Source organism: Oncorhynchus keta, chromosome 14 (genome assembly GCF_023373465.1).
Source record: "Oncorhynchus keta strain PuntledgeMale-10-30-2019 chromosome 14, Oket_V2, whole genome shotgun sequence".
Taxonomy (NCBI): Eukaryota; Metazoa; Chordata; class Actinopteri; order Salmoniformes; family Salmonidae; genus Oncorhynchus; species Oncorhynchus keta.
The window spans coordinates 45777749-45800932 of NC_068434.1; the positions used below are offsets into that span (position 1 = coordinate 45777749).

Here is a 23184-nt window from a genome sequence, read left to right on the forward strand (position 1 = left end):
GGGTTAGGACAGGGTGTCATGTGGGGGCTTGGCGATAAGGAATGGGGTACTAAGATAGGTATCACTGAAAAAGAGTTATGTATTGAGCTTGTATATCTTGTATGAAATGACGTTTTTGTTAGGTCATACTGGCCGACTTCATGTTGAGATGAACTGTAGCGAGAAGAGTATTTATGTTGGATCTAAGTGTGCAGAAGTTTCCAAATAAGTTATTTTTATATCTAATCTCAATACAAGCCTCTCAACTTAATACCCGGTATGGTAAAAACATAAATATTTGCTTACACAGCTGTAAGGCAGCTGGAGGTGCCATATTGTTTGCATCTTCAGGTAACTAAAATAACCAAAATAATGGAAACAGTGAGTGATACAAAGTATATTGAAAGCAGGTTCATCCACACAGGTGTGGTTCCTGAGTTAATTAAAAGCAATTAATATCCCATTATGCTTAGGGCCATGTATAAACATTTTGGGCTGGCCATTATTTTGACTGCCATGGCTATGCCCCCAAAGTATAACAATGCCCCCATCCACAAGGCACGATTGGTCACTGAATGGTTTGATAAGTCACCAGATCTCAAACCAATTTAACACTTATGGGAAATTCTGGGGTGGTGCCTAAAGACAGTGTTTTCCACCACTATCAATGAAACACCAAATTATGGAATTTCTGGTGGAAGAATGGTGTCGCATCCCTCCAGTAGAATCTATGCCAAGGCGCATTGATGCTGTTTTGGCTTGTGGTGGCCCAAGCACAATTAAAACACTTTATGTTGGTGTTTCCCTTATTTGGCAATTATCTGTGGTCACTAAAGATTCCATGGCACTTATTGTAAGAGTAGGGGTGTTAACCCCGGTGTCCTGGTTAAATTCCCAATCTGGCCCACATATCATCATGGCCAACTAATGATCCCCAGCTTCCAATTGGATCATTCATCCCCCCCTATACTATTCCTGCGGTCGTTGCTGTAAATGAGAATGTGTTCTCAGTCAACTCAGTTGTTTTTACTCAAGCTATTTATTGTATTAAAAACAAACATAATGATGCAGCTATTGAGGAAAACTGGAGTAGGCCAGATACAGTATAACTCCGTACCTAAACTAACAAACTGTCCAGTCAGCCACATCATGCAGGCTAAGAATAGATACATTACATCAAAATTGTTGAACAGACAACATATTGTCAATAGTCACCAGTTCACTTTCAGTATTATTTAGAGTATGTAAAAAATGGGTTAAATGGGTTTGAAGTATGATGGATGTCTTCATGGTGTTGTGGTGTTCTGTCTGTCTATCAGGGTCATCCCGGAACTCCTGGAGAGTGTGGCCCCTCTGGACCTCTAGGGATACCAGTAAGTAAAGCCTGCTCACTTTACCTTTCTGGGACCAGTTTCCCGGACCCAGATTAAGCCTAATCCTGGACTAAAAACAACTTTCAATGGAGATTTTTGTTGTTGTCCATGGAGTAGTCTTAAATTGGGTCTTTCAAACCGGCCCATAAGGTTATGGTACCATTTTAAATGTCCTGTGCCCTCTAGATTTACAAGAACAAACCCCATCACACCAACACTACTCTAAAATACCATCCTTTGTCATTTGCATTTGGCGGTCTAAGGCACTGCATCTCAGTGCAAGAGGTGTCACTATGGTACCTGGTTCGAATCCAGGCTCTATCACCTCTGGCTGTGATTGGGAGTGCACAATTGGCCCAGCGTTGTTCGGGTTTGGCTGGAGTAGGCCGTCATTGTAAATAATAATTTGTTGACTTGCCTAGTTAAATAAAGGTTAAATAAAATAAAATACAGCATGGCAGAATGAACTCAGAAGCAAGACATCACTGCTGTAAACAGAAACTGAATCACAAACTGAATGAGACTTCAAGTTAGAACTTGTGTTCTATTTGGCACATCATCTTAGCATGGAGTGAGTGTAGTTTATTAAAGTGTCTTTCAAGGTCAGACTAGAACTCTAAGTCTACTACCCATTCTGGCTCCTCAAAGGTCTGTTGCCTTTCTTGTTTGGAATCCAGCTATGTAAACATAGCCAATAAAGGTCTATAACGAGGCCCATATAGTAACACCGCTAAGTCTTTTTTACTCTTCGCTCACTTGGAGACCAAAGACAAGAGTTTTTCACACAAAGGGGCGGTTGGGAGAAATTCCTCCTCGCACATACCTCTGTTGATGGGGAGTGAGAGTGACAGTCATTCACTCAAACAGGCAGCTGTAAACGTTTCTTTAGTACCTCTGGCTAAAGCTAATGCAGCTCCCACCCTTTTGCCTTTATAGCATGTCTACATGTCTCTAGTCTCTTTACGCCGTGCACTGACATCACACAAGTTGTGGCAAGACATGCCGGACTGTCTCAGAGCTGCTTTAGCAAACTGCACGGAAGACAGCAGGCGAGTACTTTACTCTAAAAGGTGGAACATACTCTTCAACTTCTGACCAGGTGTTCTTTGAAAAGGACATCAATAGAATCTCTTTTAGAAGCATGACTAAAACACATGTCCTTCAAGTGCATGATCTCAGCTCTTTGGTCATGATAAGGATGAATGGCATTCACTAGCATCCTGGAGACCCAGTCCAACTCTCATTAGTCAGTCCTGCAACTCGTCTGAGTGAGTGTTGTAACGTTATTGCCTTCCGTCATATAATTGTGCTGTAATGTTCTTCCTCCTGCAGGGCCAAGCCGGATCAAGGGGTCTCGGTGGGATCAGAGGAATCAAAGGCAGGAGGGTAAGGAATAAGGTTTCCTCTTTAAGCATCTGTACTTTCTGCTATGAATTGCTATGGTTGTCATGAACTTGCAGTGTAACACAAGGTGGCATTGACGTGGATCAGTGGTCACCAACTTTTTCTGAGCCAAGATCACTTTCGCAGTCAAAAAAGCAAGCCGAAATCTACCGCTCAGATAGTTTTTTTAACATGACTTAAAAACTGGAACATTAACTGAATAAAACAGTTCTGTAGGAATGAGGTTTGGGCAGTAGGCTAAATACATTATCACAGCATATTGGCAATATGCCTGGCCTGTCAATATTGTTCAGTTCAGAGTGTCTCTGAACTTACAATGCCTAGCCCCAAGTCGTTATATATATATTTTTTATTATTGTGCATTTTGCTATTTGTCTCATGACTCCTGCATGCTTTGACTACGAACTTTCTTTACTCAACCGTGGGACAGACTATGTTTGTTCCCACACTCGGGACTCTGACTCTCTATTGGTTCCACATACTTTTGGCCTCCCATCCCATTCTAACCACTTCTCGCCGTCTTTGTATTCATGTTACCTGATGCAATTGCTGTACAATATGATCTTGCTGCCGTCTGATGCACATTCAGATGTCATAAATCAACACTGTCCTCTGCCGTGCCTTGATTGTATTACTGTTGATGATATCTGGAAATGTGCATGTACACCCTGGCCCATCTACAGTTGCTTGCCCCAATTCTGACTTGTGCTCTGATAACTGCTTCACTGATTTCTGCTCCCGTAAAAGCCTGGGTTTTCTGCACCTTAACAATAGAAGCTTATTACCTAAAATTGATCAATCCAGATGTGTTGGTCATTACTGAGACGTGGTTAAGGAAGAGTGTTTTGAATACTGATGTTAACCTTTCTGGTTATAACCTTTTTCGGCAAGACAGGTCTTCCAAAGATCACCTTCAGTTCTCGGTTGTCTCCACCAAGTCTTTCCCAAAACAATTGAAATTGCTGGTTTTATGTATTAAACTTTCAAATAGCTTTGTTGACTGTTGCTGGGTGCCATCGTCCTCCATCAGCACCGGCCTGTACCCTACCTGCCCTAACTTCTCTTGGCCCCTTACACCAAGTCTGAATTTGTCCTGCTTAGGTGACATAAACTGCGACATGCTTAAAACCACCTGACCTAGTCCTAAAGCAATGGAAATCCCAAAATCTTTCTCAGATTATTACCAATCCGACAAGGTATGACTCCAAGCACCCAGAAAAGGCTCATCTTCTTGATGTTATCCTACAAATAATCCTGATTTGTGTTTTCTGTAATGACCTTAGTGATCACTGTTTTATAGCCTGTGTTCGTAATGGCTGCTCAGTGAAACGACCTGTCCTGATTTGTCATAGACCCTTGCTAAAAAATCTTTAATGAGCAAGCTTTCCTTCATGAACTGGCCTCTGTAAAATGGTATAGAATCAGCTTGATCCCCTCTGTCGAAGACGCTTGGACCTTCTTTTTTATATTTTCAGTGGTATTGTTAACAAACACGCCCCCGTAAAGAAAATTATAATTAAAAACAGGTTCAGCCCCTGGTTCGACCGTGAGTCGAGTTACTCCACTTTAAGAATTCCATTTGGCGAAAGGCTCAGCACAAGTGCATTTAGGGTATTCGGAAGGCCAAAGTTAGTCACTTTCAGGAGCAGTTCTCTCTCTGTGGGTCTCACCACAAGAAGTTCTGGAAAACTGCTAAAGACCTGGAGAATAAACCCTCCTCCTCACAGCTGCCCATGTCCCTTAAAGTTGATGTGGTCATTACTGACAAGAAGCACATGGCTGAGCTCTTTAATCACCACTTAATTTAAGCCAGGATTCCTATTTGACTCAGCCATGCCTCCTTGCCTGTCCATAATTTCCTCATCTCCCACCCCTTCTAATGCGACTATCCCCCAATGCTTCTCCCTCTTCTTCCCTTGCCCCGCTACAAAGTTTCTCCCTGCAGGCAGTCACTGAGTCTGAGGTGCCAAAGGAGCTCCTGAAACATGACCCCCAAAAAACATCTGGGTCAGATGGTTTAGACCCTTTCTTCAAGGTGACTTCCCCTATCATCGCCAAGCCTATCTTCAAACTCTTTAACCTGTCTCTTCTTTCTGGGGAGGTTCCCATTGCTTGGAAGGCAGCCACAGGTCATCCTTTATTAAAGGGGGAGATCAAGCTGATCCTAACTGTTATAGGCCTATTTCTATTTTTCCCTGTTTATCAAATGTGTTGTAAATCAACTGACTGGCTTTCTTGATGTCTATAGTATTCTCTTTGGTATGCAATCTGGTTTCCAATCAGGTTATGGATGTGTCACTGCAACCTTAAAGATCCTCATTGATGTCACCATTGCCCTTGATTCTAAGCAATGTTGTGCTGCTATATTTATTGACTTGACCAAGGCTTTTGATACGGTAGACAATTCTGTTCTTGTGGGCTGGCTCAGGAGTAGTGGTGTCTCAGAGGGGTCTTTGGTCTTTGGTTTGCTAACTACCTCTCTCAAAGAGTGCAGTGTATAAAGTAAAGAATTATGCTGTCTCAGCCCCTGCTTGCCACCAAGGGAGTACCTTAAGGCTCAATCCCTGGCCCTATGCTCTTCTGAATTTACATCAATAACAATGCTCAGGCAGTAGGAACCTCTCCCATCAATTTATATGCAGATGATACAGTCTTATACTCAGCTGGCCATCCCAGGAGTTTGTGTTAAAGGCTCGAGCTTTGATAACAAAATAGATCAGTTGATGTAGAACTTGCGAGGCACTGCAGAGCTTAAATTGAAATCATTTGCTTTTTTATTTTACTGGACTGATGGTATCTGCATCTAATGGTGATGGTGCTTTCAAGACAACTGGGAACTCCGAATATAACAAGGTCAAATCATGATGTCCGTAATCTTCAGGTCGGAAAGTTGGAGTTCTAGAAAGATGCCAGAGTTTCCGATTTGGAATTCCGACTTGGAGTTCAAAACTATTTTTCCCAGTCTAATCTTGTTATTTCTGAGTACTCAGTTGTCTTGAACGCACTGAAGTCGGATTGTTCTGAGTTCCCAGTTGTTTTGAACACGGCATTAGTCTCAGCAGAGGGAGAGAGCAGCAGAGGGTCTGCCTCTCACGGTCCCTGCTCTCTCCTTCCTTTCCTCTGGTGATAGTGACCAGAGAGATGGGACATCGTCTTTCACCTAATGGCGAAACTCGAGTTGCACCGAATCTGCCTCATGCGCAAATTCATGTTGTTCCTATGACCAGAGAAAGTGAAATATTCCTCAATATTAAAATAGACACGATGAGCTGCTGATAATAATACAAATGCAGGCTTATCGATACACTTGGCTACTAATTAATTGCAGCTGCAGCATGCGTGCCTATGTTTTGGAATAGTGTTGAATAAAAACAGTGTTAAAAGTGCTGAATAAAAACTTTAACATGAACTTACTCATAAAAACAGCAGCTCTTTGCTGTATTGTTTGACAGTCTCTCTCCGTGGTCATGGTTTTAAAAGTGATCAAATCTTACGTAGGCTAGTATCAAACGTATCTGTGGCCATGGTCCTGGAAGCTCTGTAGGCACGGCGATGTGAGTTATCCAATTGACCAGCGCAGTAAGCACCCACGATTTAGCCACAGAACTCCCGGGCCGCCAGGTAGGCGGAGTTTGTCTTTTCAGACAAATTTAAATTGTTCAAAATGGGTACAATTTGCTTACCCGGTGCGCAGGGCTTCTGAATCAAGTGTACCTGCCACCAACAATTGTATCCAGCCAGTTAGCAACCACGGATTTAGATGGAAAGCTGGACACAACATTCATTGAACATTATACTGTAGATGTGCTAGTGTGAGAGAACCAATATAGTACAACAAAGTACAATATACTACAACATACTGCCTGGATCAAGGGTTACCATTTATTGCACTGTAGGACTGCTCAACTGTATGACTGATCGCTCTAAAATGCACAAGTGGTATTATTTGGGGATATTGTTTAATCATTTTGCATAACTTGTTTAATATTCGAAGCAATCACAGATTGAATACTTAATAACCTATAATAGCCGTTAATGATAAAAAAAAGGTCTATAAAAATGAACCATAGAAGATCAATGCAACTAAACTCAGATGTGGCACATTAAGCGATGGAAAAGGGGCAGAGATTCTTTAGTGGTGAAACAATCTTCTTACAGTATATCAGCATTCACAAATCCGTATTCATAAAGTACCTCCAATACAGATTTACCCAAACCCTGCCAGACAGTGATATCCTTTAGATCAGCAAAGCACCACCAACAAAGATCTGCAATGACTCCAGAAGCCAGTACCACAACAGCCTGGGGAGAGAGATGATAGATTCAGTATGTGTCTGAGAAAGAACGAAGTGAAACAATTATATCTTATATAGGGCAGGGAAGTACCACAAACAAAGATCTTCCCTGACTCGGACCCTGCCAGATAATTCCACAGTGGCACTGGGGAGAGAGATGAGACATACCGTTTATGTCTGAGAGAAGGATAGTAAGAGCACTTCTCCAACAACAGATAGCACTGTTTACTCAATAGCATCATTCCAAGTCCTCCTTTGTTAATTGTGTGTTTGCTGCGTATGTTGAGGTTGGACAGACGAAGCCAGTGAGGCTTTGAATTAGGTAAGAGAGGAACAAGGAGGTTATACATTCAGCTCTGTCGTGGACTCTAACCCCCTCTGGTGTGAGTTATCTTCAGGACTCTTCAATCCTCAAGGGATGCATTTCGTTGAATCCTATGGGTGCAATTACCAAGCACGTGTTGGCCACCTTGAATCATTGACCTCAACCGTACACCCAGTCTCTAAGACCAAGAGCCGTAGCATTCAGAGATGAAAATGAACGAGGGACACAGCAGTAACACATGGTCTGGTTGACTAGATACGATGCAGAACGAATCATGTCATTCCCTGTTAGTGGAGAGAATGGACCAGTGTCGTGAGGGAAGAATCGTCTGCGTCATGATCATCTCTGCTCCAAAAGAAACAGGACCGGCCATTTCCCATCAATCAAATGTATTTATAAAGCCCTTTTTATATTAGCAGTTGTCACAAAGTGCTTATACAGAAACCAAGCCTATAATCCCAGAGAGCAAGCAATGCAGATGTAGAAGCACGTTGGCTAGGAAAAACTCCCTAGAAATGCTGGAACCTAGAAAGAAACCTGAAGAGGAACCAGGCTCTGAGGGGAGGCGAGTCCTCTTCTGGCTGTGCTGGCTGAAGATTATAAGAGTACATGGCCAATAAGACGAGATCGTTCGTCAAGATGTGCAAACATTCACGGATGACCAGCAGGGTCAAATAATAATCACAGTGGTTTTGGAGGGTGTAACAGGTCAGCACATCAGGAGTAAACGTCAGTTTCCTTTTCATAGCCAAGCATTCAGAGGTCAAGACAGCAGGTGTGGTAAAGAGAGAGAGGAGGGGGTCGAAACAGCATGTCCGGGAAAAGGTAGCACGACAAGGTAGCACGACCGGGGAAAAGGTTAGGATTCCATAGCCGCAGGCAGAACCACAGAAACTGGATCAGCAGCACGAAGGTGGATTGGTGATGGGGACAGCCAGGAGTTGTCAGGCCAGGTAGTCCTGAGCCATGGTCCTAGTGCTCAGGTCCTCTGGGAGAGGAAAGAGAGAGAGAGAGAGACAGATGGGAGAACTCAGCAAACTGTATGACTGTATTTACATTCTTGTCTGTTCCTGTGCCATGCAGTACAGTACCCTCATCAGCAGATGTACTGGACTGCTGAAACTCCCAAGATCACTGAAATGTCTTTGGGGATATCAGGGCTGTCCTAGCAGTACTATCTACTCTGAGCCCAATTCACTGTTGGATATGGCTCCCAGACCTCCTGTTTCCCCTGTGGCTATCCATCTATCAACTTTTCCAAGTTTCAGAATAGTATCTAATCTCCTATGTACTCATGCTAGATGCCTGAAGCACATGGATAGAATTTCTTAAAATCTTTATCAAAATGAATAGGAATTTGTGAAACCATTCAATTATATGACTACATTTTTCCACATTGATCCTAGTATGGAGCCGTATAGGCATTCACATCTAATTGGTAGGGTCAGATGGAAAGGTCGTGACAGGATTAGTCAGCAGTCAGATGGAAAGGTCATGACAGGTCATGATTAGTCAGCAGTAAGACTCTAGTCTTGTAAAGGTCATGTGTTCTCTGTGTGACACTGTTCCCGAATGTTCAGTTGAATACCATGGTCATACAATAGCTGGTCTTGGAAAAAAGAACATAGACATCAGTGTGCATTGTATAGGGAAAACTACGAGCGTTTACTGAACCAACCACAGTCACATCTCCCTCTGTCTCCAATAATACCTCTTTCTTCTCCGTAACCACGAATTTGTGTTTTTAAGCAATTTCCCAAATTAACACTGTCATTAGGATGGGAACATTTAAGTGTGAACATTTTGCCTTTCTGACTGAAGTGCCCTTCATGGTGAAGAGAATACTTCATATTTCATCAATTAATCTCTCTCTTTCTGTCTCTCTTTCTTTCTCGTTTCTCGCTCTCTCCTACAGGGTCCGAGGGGTCCTGATGGTCCCGCTGGGGAGAAGGGGTCAGTTGGCGGAAAGGTGAGGATGAAGTTCAAAGGTCATATGTCAAATTCTACACTATTATTACAGTATTTCTGCTCCATAGCTTCACTTCATCTGACTTGACTCAGTTACTGAATGCTACGACCTTTACGGAACACACTAGCCACAGCCAATGGAAAACATGGATACTGCCACAGCCGCGGGAAGATGTTTTGAGTTGGGGGAGCCTTAAAAAACGCATATCATGCAATTCTGTGTCGTTTAGGCCTACGTGACAAAAGACATCAGAATATTTTTTTATACTACACAAATGACTGAAATGAGTGGCTACTCTAACACTGTCAAACAGATCAATACAAATGAACTGGTCTTGACCTGGCCCGGGCTAATGAAAAAAAGGGAGACGCAGATTGTACAATATTAGAAGAAAATATACTGTATATTATAGGCTACTAAATCAACTTTCCAGGGGCACTGACTCACCCAATGATGAAGATAGCATGCATATGCGTAGCCTAGGCTTTTGACTGGTGATCGTCTCAAGATGGGCCTGAGCTACTATCAAAATCAGTGAGTTGTTAAAACAAATGGTAGCTTCGACTGACAGATTAGTCTTCTCTTTTCAGCAGTAGGCATTTGCTCTACCAAAATTGTATTTAGACATTTGTGAAAGGCCTATTGCTATTCACTGAAAGTGCGAAGAGAAATAGAATGCATAGAAAGAATCCATAGAACGAAAGTACCCATTCAAGTCAGGACTGGCAGCCATTTTCAATGTACCCATGAGTTTACCAGTCAAATTGCCAGCGTGAGCCAAAACCCTTCTATGGATTATATTTCTATGGCTGCAACGCAACAAATTGTTCGATATTTGGCCAGCATGCTGCCCAAATTCAGACATGAGTAATTATACAGTATAATTTGGCAAAATTATTTCAATTTATCAGGGAGTGCTGCAGTACCCTCAGCACCCCTACTTCACGTGGCAATGGACTGCAATGCGGCATTGGTTTAGGTGTTAAATTGATACTTATATATTTCCATATAAGAGTTTTTCAATTGGCTTTGTTCACAAGTCTTTAAATAGTTAGATTATTTTCAACATCCGAAGGACACTTTTTACTCAAGGGGGGAATCTAGGACAAGAGCTCTTATGTGTAAAGTGTGTGAAGCTGTAAGTGAGATTGACACGTGTTTTCTCACAGGGTCCTGATGGTCCACCAGGAAAATGTGGCTTCCCAGGGGAGATGGTACGCACAGGCAATTTCAAGATCCCTATGTTTTTAATAACAGTTTTTTTCTCATACCCTCCTACTCAAGGCTATGTCCAACTCATGGGCCTTTGGGTATAGTCTTTCCTACCTTACTTTGCATGTTGACTTTGCACGCTTTACCCCTCATTTAGTGTTCACATCATTTCCTGTCTGGTAATGAATAGTGTAGGACTATGAGTGCCCATTCATATCATGTTCAACTTGTTAACACATTTTCATTAGAGGTTCCAATGGCCCAATGGCTCATTTAGTTAGAGTGTGATGCTTTAAAGTTACAACGCTAAGGTTGTGGGTTTAATTCTTGTATGGGACATTCACACATACTAAATACATGAATTGAATGTTAACTGTGCGTCGCTTTGGATAAATGTGTCTGCTAAACAACCATAATGTTTCCGCTTAATGACCATATTATGTGCTTGATATTAATTTCAACCCTTATTTCTCTCCATGTTATTTTGCACCAGGGAAATATTGGGGAGCCTGGGGAAGCTGGGCCTAAAGGATTTCCAGTAAGTGATTGGGGCTAACAGAGTACTCTTTTAGGCTAATCATGCCTTTAGGGTGGACACGGGTTAGAGGGGCAACCATTAGCAATGGAAAAAGAGAGGCTTGTGAAGAGGGCATGCAGTTGTATAACTATTCTCCATGTCGTTGCTGTAAATGTTTTCTCAGTCAACTTACCTGGTAAAATATGGGGTAAAATATATAAAGAATATGAAGTTGAGAGTTGCTATGGGTCTGTGGACAAACATTAGCTATGCGAAAAGAGAGGCTTGTGAGTAGCACTTAGTCCATTAAAGCTGTGTATGAATAGGCCTCCCAAGTGGGGCAGCGGTCTAAGATCCGTCACTACAGATCCGGGTTCAATCCTGGGCTGTGTCGCAGCCGGCCACGACCGGGAGACCCATGAGGTGGCGCAAAATTGACCCAGCGTCATCTTGGGTTTAGGGGAGGGTTTGGCTGGCCGGGATGTCCTTGTCCCATCATGCTCTAGCGTGATGGGTGCTCTCCTGTGGCGGGCCGGGTGCATGCACAGGACACGGTTGCCATTTGAACAGTGTTTCCTCTGACACATTGGTGTGGCTGGCTTCCGGGTTAAGCGAGCATTGTGTCAAGAAGCGGCTTGGCAGGGTAGTGTTTTGGAGGACGCATGGCTCTCGACCTTTGTCTCTCCCGAGTCCATACGGGAGTTGCAGCGATGGGACAAGACAAGACTGTAACTACCAATTGGATATCATGAAATTGGGGATACAAAGGGGTGATATGTGTATAGTGGAAATGGTCTGCCTTCCTGTGACCTTAGTTAAATGCTATCTGCATTTATAACAACTGGGTTTATTTTATTTCAGGGTCGCCAAGGACTCTCAGGACCTCCAGGTGCCAAAGGAATAGCAGGAGAGCTGGTAAGTCCTTTTATGTCTAAATATTTGTAGGGTTTATCTGCCAAATCCTTGTCAGTCCTAAGTGTCTCTGGCCCAGCCAGGGATATGGGAGTTATATCCTGTGTTTAAATTCCTATAGAGCTCAACACTTAATGCCACATCAGGTTAGCGTTATATTTCACCTTCAAGCCAGAAAGCTGTCTTTGATTTCATTACTTCCCCTAACTTTGTTTACTGTATTGTCTCCATACAAATACCCTTCCTTGGGTGTCTTTCTACTGTTCCTCTACTTGAAATCAGGGGTTATTGGATCCAATTAACATCTTAGAGAGGAAGTGACCAGGGGAAATGTCCCAAAATATCTGCATCTCCATGTGTTGTAAACTTCGGTGTGCGTCTAGAGCACGTCTTCATTCCGATACCTCAAATGGTGCAGCATCTGCTGGTTGAGTAGCCCGGGGAAGCCTAATCCTGCATTATGGAGAGAGAGAGAGATACAGTGATACTGTAAGATAAGATGATTTACTCAGAGCTTCCTGCAGAGGCAGAGAGGCAGCTTTATGTGAACATTGGTTTTTTTTTCTCCACCACATAGCCTACAAAAGCTTTGGCTCTGTGTTCTAAGTCTCTAGCAGTAGGAGCTGATCTGGATCTCAAGTCTAGATTCATTTATCTCCACCACTCCCTGATTTACCCTCAATGTCTGTTTCACATTTTTATCCTCGATGCCTCTTTCGCGTTATAATCCTTGCTGCCTGTTTCACATTTCTATCCTTGCTGTGTTCCCTTACATTCGCTTATTATCTACAATGTACTTAGTTATTCCGGCGTGGCTTTTTTTTATCCGCAATGTACTTAGTTATTCAAGTGTAGTTACTATGATATAAGGGCTGCATAGGCCTATGTATTTGTGTGTTCAATCATCACTACACTGCATCTGTCTTATCATCCTAGGGACCAACTGGGCCACCAGGAACAATGGGTCCCCTGGGACAGATGGGCCTCAAGGTAAGTTTCACCACACTCTCCATAAACATGCCAAACGGTAGTATTGTGGCTTCTATAGGTTATTGTAATTGCCCGTGTAGTGTGCCATTCACATAGGCATTGGTCATTGGAGCCTGAACACTATCTGTCTAATTTGATTGTCAATGGGGATTTGTCTATGACAGGGTCCCCCTGGAAAGGTTGGGGAGTGGGGATTGCCAGGAGAACCCGGAGAGAAGGTACGATAATACCCTCAACTGCTCAGACAAATAGTTGATGTATTCAACAACACTTCTATCAAGGGGTCACTCAACATCTCACTTCCAATGCCCTGACTTACCCAACCAGTAATAGTCTGTATATCAATCTACTGTATGCATGTCCATAGGCCACACAATCCATGTGCTTAGTGTGTTATTGATCTGTGTGACAGGGTGCCCTTGGACCAGTGGGAAACCTCGGAGAGCAGGGCCTCATCGGCCAGAGGGTGGGTACCCCAAAGTTCACTTGTACCCATGTTGGTGATTCCTCTAGTAGTAACATTGGCCTTATTAACTTGTACTGAACCCTCCTCTACTTCAGGGTGAGATGGGAATCGATGGGGAGGCTGGACAGAGTGGACCAGATGGACCTAAGGTAAGAGATAACACTATGGTAATAGGATCCATCACAATGACTAACTTGAGTTGAAAGTCTCGGCCAAGAGTTGACAGTCATTGTCTCTTTGGCTGTGTTTTCACAGCCACCCTAAGAAGGTGATATAAATCGGAAGTCAAAAGTCCAGATTCCATGTGTTTTTTTTTGTTTACACATTCTGGAAAAAAATCAGATAGTTATCAGATATACAAATAATTGGCAAAAGATCTGAATTGGGCTGCCTGTATAAACTTTGACATCAGTGGACAATTTTGGTGCCACCCCTTTTTCTCCCCAATGGGTAGTTACAGTCTTGTCTCATCGCTGCAACTCCCGTACGGACCGGGAAAGAAGAAGGTCGAGAGCCGTGCGTCCTCCGAAACACAACCCAACCAAGCCGCACTGCTTCTTGACACAATGCCCACTTAACCCAGAAACCAGCCGCACCAATGTGTCGGAGGAAACACTGTGCACCTGGCAACCGTGTCAGCGTGCACTGCGCCAGGCCCGCCACAGGAGTCGCTAGTGCACAATGGGACAAGGACATTCCTGGCCGCAAAACCCTCCCCTAACCCAGACGATGCTGGGCCAATTGTGCGCCGCCCCATGGGTCTTGCGGACGCAGCCAGCTGCGACAGAGCCTGGACTCGAACCCAGAACCTCTAGTCGCACAGCTACCACTGCGATGCAGTGCTTTAGACCACTGTGCCACTCGGGAGGCCCTGCCAGTTAGAGTTGCACCCTTGTATCTCCAAATAGAATTCAGCCATGTGATAGCCAATGATTTGTAAATCAGAAGAGGGTGTTTTTATGATAACTTTCACTATTTCAATCAGCCATTCACAAGAGAAGGTCGATTCAAACCTTTATTAGATCATCACAGCTATATTCATATGAAGATAATGAACTGTACTGAACACTTAGCTGGAATGACAGTTACTTTCAGTCAGACTCAAGTACTGTATATGTACTGTATGCTGTTGACACTGAGTGAAAATAATAGGCAGCTGGCCTATTTTGAGCTCTTCCGTTTGTCAGGAGTTCTGACAGAAATACAGTGGTGATTCAGAGAAGCACAAGGAGGTTCCATGTCCATCTGAGCCAAGCTGCTTGTTGTGTTGTGCGTGAACACACGCACGCACACACATATACAGAAGCGCTTGTTCGCACACGCTCGCATCATCATCCTCTCTCCAGCAATCGACATAATACCAATTATCAGTAAAACAATGCAGGACAACTCTACTAGGAGTGCAGTGGCTTAATGCCTTAAAACTCACAGATGCACGTCTGCACCATATTCAACTGCTGTTCACATGGAACACTTCTCCACGTCGGCCTTCAAAGTTATTTGAATATTTGTTACTACCACCAAGATCTACACCGGTGAAGTATTGTATCTGGTCACGTCTGAGTGCATCTTCCCTATGGTTCTGTGCTCAGGGCGAGAAGGGTGACATGGGACCGGAGGGGGGTAAAGGAGAGAGGGGTGAGATCGGACTGAAAGGAAAGGAAGGGTCTCCTGGACCTCCTGGCTTAGTGGGCTTGAGGGTGAGTGTCCAAACGTAGGATTATTACATTCCGAAATGTAACCTTACATTACCTGTACTTAACTCTCAGGTTCACGTAAGTCAGACTTAACTCCACTGGTTGTCGGATGAACAATGTAGTCTACTATGTGCCAAATACTGTAGGGTTCATAACACTTCTTGGTCTCTCCAACAAACAATTGTTTTACTTTCTTAAGAGTAGAAAGCAAACTGCTTATGACACTGTTCTAACCATTGCCTCGTCTTTGTCATATGTTATTATATGTTTATTGCAGTTCAAGTAATGGTCTATTGACTCATGTCTTCCAGGGTCAGGAGGGTAAACCTGGCAAGTTTGGTGAAAGAGGAAAACCAGGGGAGAAGGTATGTACTGTATGTCAGCTCAGTGCCTGCAGTTCTTTAATAGGCCTCCGTCTGACACTCTCATTTAATTCCCTGAAACCTGTTAGTCGTTTTACCATAGTCTTGTTTTGTAAAGAAAGTTTGATGACTGCTTGTAATTGTGGTCAACAGACATAAGGGTCAATGGCCTTCCAAGTCACCACACTATGATTAAAGTGCTCAGCCAAAGGGCAGTTTTAAAATGGACAGTTGACATAGTACATCTATCCACACACCACTTCCTAATGACAGAAAGGTGACCTTGCTAATATTGTATGCCTGCTCTTTGGCGACCCTTCTCCAGGGCAGCAAGGGTCATATGGGTCACCTGGGAGAGACTGGGCCAATTGGTGAACAAGGAGAGGCAGGATTTGTCGGGCCAAAAGGATCGAGAGGAACCATTGGACCAGTGGTAAGGCTCTTCTACAGATCTGACTCTGATGTGGAGGTTTCTTAGTGTTGTAGGTCACTAAGACAGATCATGTGATGTTCACAGGGTTCCCCGGGTAGAATGGGCCAACAAGGCGAACCAGGCATGCCAGGATATGAGGTAAGAATGACCCTTATATCATTGACTTGGGTGTCTTTGACTCAATATTACTGAGATTTTTGTAGAATCTAGAAAAACTAAAGATGATTGATCAGTAGAGAGCATTGTCGTCTGTGATATTTTGCACAATAGGTTGCCCAAACTAAGTCAGAGGCATTGAGTTGTGTTCCGTGATGACTTACACCATCTGTTATTTTAGGGCCACACAGGACGACAGGGCACACTGGGACCTCCTGGACCAAAAGGTGAAAAGGTACACTTCCCACAGTCCTGTCTGTTTGTAATAGCTCTCTCAAATTCTACTATCCAAGTGGGCCTGGACTCATGGCCTGTGACGGTTTGGGTTTAGTGATGACTGACCCAACACTGACTGTTATTTTGTTTGTCTGTTCTATGGTCAATCCACATTATGTCCCACATATCCTGTTATAACAAATTGGTATGGCTAGTCTATCCTGACTAGGTAGGTACAACACTTTAGGGTTCCAGAGTTTCTCCTGGTCAGGCCAGGTGGTCAGGAAAACTCCTAGCCCTACCCATTGGTAATAGCTGCATGTGTGCATACACTGAGAGAGTCGATCTCACTGCCTGTGTTGCTGTTATAGTTTGATAATCCTGCAAAGAAGTGATCAAATATAATTGTTTGATGGCATGCACCAAGGCACATCTCATTAACTCAGGGGACATTGGCCACAAACTGCTTTGGAATACTCCTTGTCATCATTATTCAGGAGATCAATCATGGTTCAGTTGTGATAAATAGGACTTCGATATTAAGCAGTTTCCTGTTTACCGATAATGATAAACTCATAATGACATTTGACAACCTCGCTTACTTTCTAATGAGACCCAAATTGTGCCACTGCTCATAAATCGTTAAGTTTTGGATCCCTTCTCCCCCGTTTCCTCTTCTATATCTCCAAGCACATACACAACACATGCACTATATAATACTACAAGCGTCCCACATCATTCATCAGTCCATGTAAAGTCCACTGGAACGTTTAATGCAATCTTGATTCCATTTAATTGGAAGCTGCCGGTTTTACTGTCAACAAAAGCCCTCGATTTATTTGAATACTCCATTGTTTAGGAATCCAATTAAATTTCACATAATTTCACTTTACACAGTCTCAAGTTCAAGTTTGAAGTTTAAATGTATTATCCTGGAGGCAAATTGGTTTTGTAGCTATGATCATACATACAATGCATAAAAAACTACATATGTTTTCCTGTATGATTTTTTTCTCCAGGGGGAACAGGGGGAAGACAGTAAGGTGGAAGGCCCTCCTGGTCCACAAGGTGACAGAGTGAGTTCCTCACATCATGTATCCCTCCGCCTACAGCAGTGTTTGGTGTTGGTGTGCTGCTGTAGCTAATTATCTATATGCTTCATTGTGTATGTTTCCCATCTGAAACAAGGGTCCTACTGGAGACAGGGGAGTCCGAGGAGAACCAGGTGACCCCGGATACTTAGTGAGTGGGACATCGTTTGACGTTATTCTTTCATTGGCCAGGATATACTGTATAAAATAGGGGTAATAACCAATCTAGTAAGAAAGTTACTTTACTTGAATAAACTTGCTTCATGCGTGGAAATGTTAACACACGTCTACTTCTCAGGGCCAGGAAGGAGTGGATGGAGAAAGAGGCAAGGCTGGAGCAACTGGACTACCTGTGAGCCAATGGTTATGTTTATGACCTGCTAATATGTGATTACTTACACTGACAGTATCCACATAAATACAGTATCCAGCTATTCATCATGTATGCATTCCTATTGTAGGGACATCCTGGATCAAGGGGCATACAGGGGCCAAAAGGATCCAAAGGTGATCAAGTAAGGACAACAGACCTTGACAAGTAACAACATATCTGTAGTATCCAGTGTCATTGTATACCATAACACCTGTTCACTTCACATCATGACATCTGTTTGAACCAGACACAGTGTGATTGATTTTAACCTATGGTATGATGACATCATGTCACAGTTGGTTGTTGACTGTTGTGTACTCTGATCTACTCCAGGGTCAGAAAGGCAAATGGGGGAAGCGAGGTGAATCTGGGACCAAAGGACCACTGGTAAGTGGGACACCTAGTTTGTAAAGCAATGCAACGTGTACCTAATTTCATTGATTGAATCAAATCAAATCAAATTGTAATTGTCACCTGCGCCAAATACAACCTTACAGTAAAATGCTTACTTACAAGCCCTTAACCATCAAAGCAGTTTTAAGAAAATAAATAAGTGTTAAGAAAGTATTTACTAAATAAACTGAAGTAAACAATAAATAAATAAAAAATAGCCTGGGTAGCCATTTGGTTTGCTGTTCAAGAGTCTTATGACTTGGGGGTAGAAGCTGTTAAAGAGGCCTTTTTGAAGTAAACTTGGCGCTCCGGTACCGCTTGCCGTGCGGTAGCAGAAAGAACAGTCTATGACTCGGGTGGCTGGAGTCTTTGGCAATTTTTAGGGCCTTCCTCTGATACCGCCTGGTGTAGAGGTACTGATTGGCTGGAAGCTTGGCCCCAGTGATGCACTGGGCCGTACGCACTACCCCCTGTAGTGCCTTGCGGTCAGAGGCCAAGCAGTTGCCTCAAGGAACTTGAAGCTCTCAACCTGCTCCACTACAGTCCCGTCATTGAGAAGGGGGGCATGCTCGGTCCTCCTTTTCCTATAGTCCACGATCATCTCCTTTGTCTTGATCACGTTGAAGGAGAGGTTGTTATCCTGGCACCACACTGCCAGGTGTCTGACCTCCTCCCTATAGGCTGTCTCATCGTTGTCGGTGATCAGGCCTAACACTGTTGTGTTGTCGGCAAACTTAATGATGGTGTTGGAGTCATGCTTGGCCATGCAGTCATAGGTGAACGGGGAGTACAAGAGGGGACTGAGCACACACCCCTGAGGGTCCACGGCTTGTGTCACTGGGCAGCTCATGGCTGTGTTTCCCTTTGTAGTAGGATTCAGTCTTAGCCCTGTATTAACGCTTTGCCTGTTTGATGGTTCGCCGGGGGGCATAGCGGGATTTCTTATGTACTAGAATGCAGGTTATGATACAGTAGATATGCTTATTTCTGTGTATTTCCTAGGGTCCAGAGGGTCATACTGGCCCAAAGGGAGTTGTGGGCAGAGAAGGCCTTGAGGGCCAGCCTGGAATGGACGGCCATCCTGGGAAAGACGGAGACAAAGGAGTAAAGGTAAGAACAGACAATAACTGTGTACTCCTCCCTGACTGAAATGACCAGGGCCTCATTTCCCAGAGCCTTTTTAGCATTAAGATCATCGTTAGAACCTTCTTAGAATGTATCTTTAGTAGCCAAGGTGTTTCCCAGAGCCTTTCTTTGGTAACATGGCTCTTAAATACTGTTGCACATCTACGAGTGATCCAGAACACTCATAGTGCAGCCAAAGTGCATCGTCAGATGCTTTTTGTGCCCTTCCACATCACTTTGTTCACAGAAGATCTCCGCTGAATATAGAATCAAGATATTTAAGCTATCCATCTGACTGTGACTGCGAGTAACTTCAGAACAAAGTTGACTAAAAATACAAAGTATTTGCAATTGCTACAAACAAGTGAAGGATAAAATGATGCTTCAAATGAAAACCGAGATGACTGCATTAATAAGTACATAGGCTACAATGAACCAGTATCTGGGCTTGGGGAGATCCTGACACCCAGGATCCTTCAATTCAAAGTCCCATTAACCTACTCTGCAGATGTTATAACATCAAAATACATTTGGTACACACCAGAATATGGAGTTTCGCAGAGCAACTATAGTCATTATTGCCATTATGCACGGTATGTACTCACAAAAAAAGGCTTGCCTCAATGTGTTTCATGATGTGTCATAACATGTGTGCAATGATTTAGTGCACTATTATTGGGTAACCACAATAAGCTGCTTCAATAGCCTATTTGCAGCCATAGGTGGTAATATCTCTCTAGGAGCTGATTCGTTGTCAGTATTGTGGAATAGTTATAATGTTACGGTAAGATTTAAATGGAGAAAGCTGATCCGAGAGCAGCACTCCTTTCTTTCGATCCTATCAATATCGAAGCATGGTCTAACAAAAGACTTAGCGAACATTCTCTCTACGTGCTCGTAAATATCAATGCATCTTAATGCTCAAGTTATGTTTTCTGTAAGGCTTCAGTCACCATCAGCTCTGTGTGTTCACTCCTCAGGGTGAGCAAGGGGACGACGGAGAGTTTGGTATTATCGGCAAAGCTGGAAACCACGGTAAAACGGGCGTGTCAGGGCTTCCAGGCGATCAGGGCCTCTTTGGATCGAAGGTGAGAGAGAAGAGAACATGCGAGAATGAACTATAGGGACCCATCATGTTTATCATGTTAGACATTGTTTACGGTGTTAAGAAAAAGGAATATGCACTTTGCTTGTTATTCCATTAAAACTGGTTTCTGTCCATGTGTACGTGTGTCACAGGGTGAGAGGGGTCTCCCAGGCCAAACTGGACCTTTAGGGAAAAGAGGCCACATTGGTGGAATGGGGTTGCCAGGGAAACAGGGTCACCAGGGGCCCAAAGGACAGCCTGTGAGTAACATAGCTATAGTGCGGAGTCAGAGAAGAAGTTGCTCATTATGTAGCCCTGTTCAGTCTCACTTGACTGAAAATCCTTGGTCACCAAACCGGTTTGCCATCGTTTGCATCTGTAACTCAAAGGTTATTTGGTTGGTAATGAGTAATGACCACAGACTTCTGGTAATGACTAGAATATGTGATGATGAAGAGGAAGATGTTTCCGTCTCTCTCCTCTCCTCAGGGTGACACAGGTGAATCAGGGTACCCAGGGGTTCTCGGAATGTTTGGACCAAAGGTACGCTACACTTCCCTCCGTTTTCATCTCCCACCTGAGTCACATGATCAAATGAAACAATTCATTAATCATCTATACATTTTCCCCCACAAGAATGACCTAATCCGTAATAGTGGGTGTGACAAGGCTGGCTGTCACCTTGTGCGCTTAAAGGCTTAAAACGTACACTGAGAATACAACTTGATTTATTGTGCAAAGGGTGCAAGATAAAACAATAACAGCTTGGCATTATCAGGTGCTAAAAACAACAGCTTTCCTTTCAGACATGGACTCGCTAGAACATTCTGTAAGCACCTGTTTTATGCTGTGGCATGAGCAATAATCTAATTACAGTCCCAGCATAAAGTATTAATATATATAATATATAATAATATATGCCATTTAGCTGACGCTTTTATCCAAAGCGACTTACAGTCATGTGTGCATACATTCTACGTATGGGTGGTCCCGGGAATCGAACCCACTACCCTGGCGTTACAAGCGCCATGCTCTACCAACTGAGCCACAGAAGGACCACCCATTGACTTTTTCCACATTTTGTGTTACAGCCTGAATTTAAAATGGATTAAATTGACAAATTAATTACAAATGAAAAGCTGAAATGTCTTGAGTCAATAAGTATTCAACCCCTTTGTTATGAAAAGCCTAAATAAGTTCAGGAGTAAAAATGTGCTTAATAAATCACATAATAAGTTGCATGGACTCACTTTGTGTACAAAAATAGTGTTTAACATCTCATCTCTGTACGCCACACATACAATTATGTGTAAGGTCCCTCAGTCGAGCAGTGAATTTCAAACACAGAGTCAACCACAAAGACCAGGGATGTTTTCAATTATTATAATTTGTTTTTAAATGTAACCTTTATTTAACTAGGCAAGTCAGTTAAGAACAAATTCTTATTTACAATGGCGGCCTACCCCGGCCAAACCCGGACTACGCTGGGCCAATTATGCACTGCCCTATGGGACTCCCAATCACGGTCGGATGTGATACAGCCTGGAATCAAACCAGGAACTGTAGTGACGCCTCTTGCACTGAGATGCAGAGATGCAAAACTTTGCGCAGCCATTGAAGAGGAGAGGGACAACATTCCACAGGCCACAATCAACAGCCTGATCAACTCTATGCGAAGGAGATGTGTCGTGGTGCATGAGTCAAATGGTGGTCACACCAGTTACTGACAGGTTTTCTGCTCCACACCCCTAACTTTTCTTTTGAAGGTGTCTGTGACCAAGAAGCGAGCTGATATAAATACTATGCATGCCATTCTCTCTTGGCTAAGAAATTATGGGCAGAAAGACAAATTCAACCTCATCTTTCATCGAATCAGATGGCTTATTCATCACAAAACCATTTGATGTTGCCAATTATTTTAATGATTACTTTATCATTAGGAAATACCAACAACGAACAGTGAGCCATCATATTCACGCACACAAAAGGAAATAATGAAAGAAAAGCATTGCAAGTTGGAATTTTGTAAAGTTAGTGTGGGAGAGGTGGGAAAATGATTGTTATCAATCAATCTTGACAAACCTCCTGGCATTGACAACTTAGATGGAAAGCTACTTAGGATGGCAGCCGACTCTATAGCCACTCCTATCTGTCATATCTTTAATCTGAGCCTAGAGGAAAGTCTTTGTCTTCGGACCTGGAGGGAAGCCAAAGTATTTCCGCTACCCAAGAGTTGGAAAGCGGCCTTTACTGGGTATAACAGCAGACCTATAAGCTTGCTGCCAGTTCTTAGCAAATTGTTGGAAAAAAATGTGTTTGATCAAATACAATGTTATTTCTCTGTAAACAATTTATAAACAGACTTTCAGCATGCTTATTTATAGAGAAGGGCATTCACTGTCACAAATTACTGATTGGTTGAAAGAAATGCATAATAATAAGAGTGTGGGAACTGTACTGTTAGATTTCAGTCCAGCCTTTGATATTATTGACCATAGCCATATTGTGGATTCAGAGGTATCTATGTTTTCTTTCATGGAAGCTTCTCTCTCTTTCACTAATTGGGGTTGTTCTCTTTCCCTCTCTCTCTTTCGCTTCTCTTTCTCTCTCTATTTCTCTCTCTCTTCTGCTCTCTCTCTTTCTCTTTCTCTCTCTTTTTCTCTCATTAATTTTCGGGATGGAAAAATGTTTTAAGTATAAACTTAAACAACTAAAACCAGATATAAAGTATGTAGAGAAGATAATGGACGTATATATATTTTTACAATATAATCTAGTGACAACTAACAATCACCAAAATAAAAGGAGA

At 43.0% G+C, this 23184-nt stretch overlaps 1 protein-coding gene across 1 annotated transcript in view; it reads left to right on the plus strand.

Annotated features, from left to right (window-relative positions):
• The window catches only part of LOC118393514 (collagen alpha-1(XXVII) chain B), a 135963-nt gene that overhangs the window by 106559 nt on the left and 6220 nt on the right, over positions 1-23184 (plus strand). Inside the window, exons 27-50 of the mRNA XM_052461826.1 lie at positions 1299-1352; positions 2685-2738; positions 9292-9345; positions 10515-10559; positions 11051-11095; positions 11936-11989; positions 12923-12976; positions 13141-13194; positions 13389-13442; positions 13538-13591; positions 15035-15142; positions 15451-15504; positions 15827-15934; positions 16019-16072; positions 16272-16325; positions 17326-17382; positions 17495-17548; positions 17696-17749; positions 17859-17912; positions 18104-18157; positions 19166-19273; positions 20269-20376; positions 20528-20635; positions 20865-20918. Of these exons, the coding sequence (XP_052317786.1) occupies positions 1299-1352; positions 2685-2738; positions 9292-9345; positions 10515-10559; positions 11051-11095; positions 11936-11989; positions 12923-12976; positions 13141-13194; positions 13389-13442; positions 13538-13591; positions 15035-15142; positions 15451-15504; positions 15827-15934; positions 16019-16072; positions 16272-16325; positions 17326-17382; positions 17495-17548; positions 17696-17749; positions 17859-17912; positions 18104-18157; positions 19166-19273; positions 20269-20376; positions 20528-20635; positions 20865-20918 (1551 nt within the window). The remainder of the gene's footprint in view (positions 1-1298; positions 1353-2684; positions 2739-9291; positions 9346-10514; positions 10560-11050; positions 11096-11935; positions 11990-12922; positions 12977-13140; positions 13195-13388; positions 13443-13537; positions 13592-15034; positions 15143-15450; positions 15505-15826; positions 15935-16018; positions 16073-16271; positions 16326-17325; positions 17383-17494; positions 17549-17695; positions 17750-17858; positions 17913-18103; positions 18158-19165; positions 19274-20268; positions 20377-20527; positions 20636-20864; positions 20919-23184) is intronic.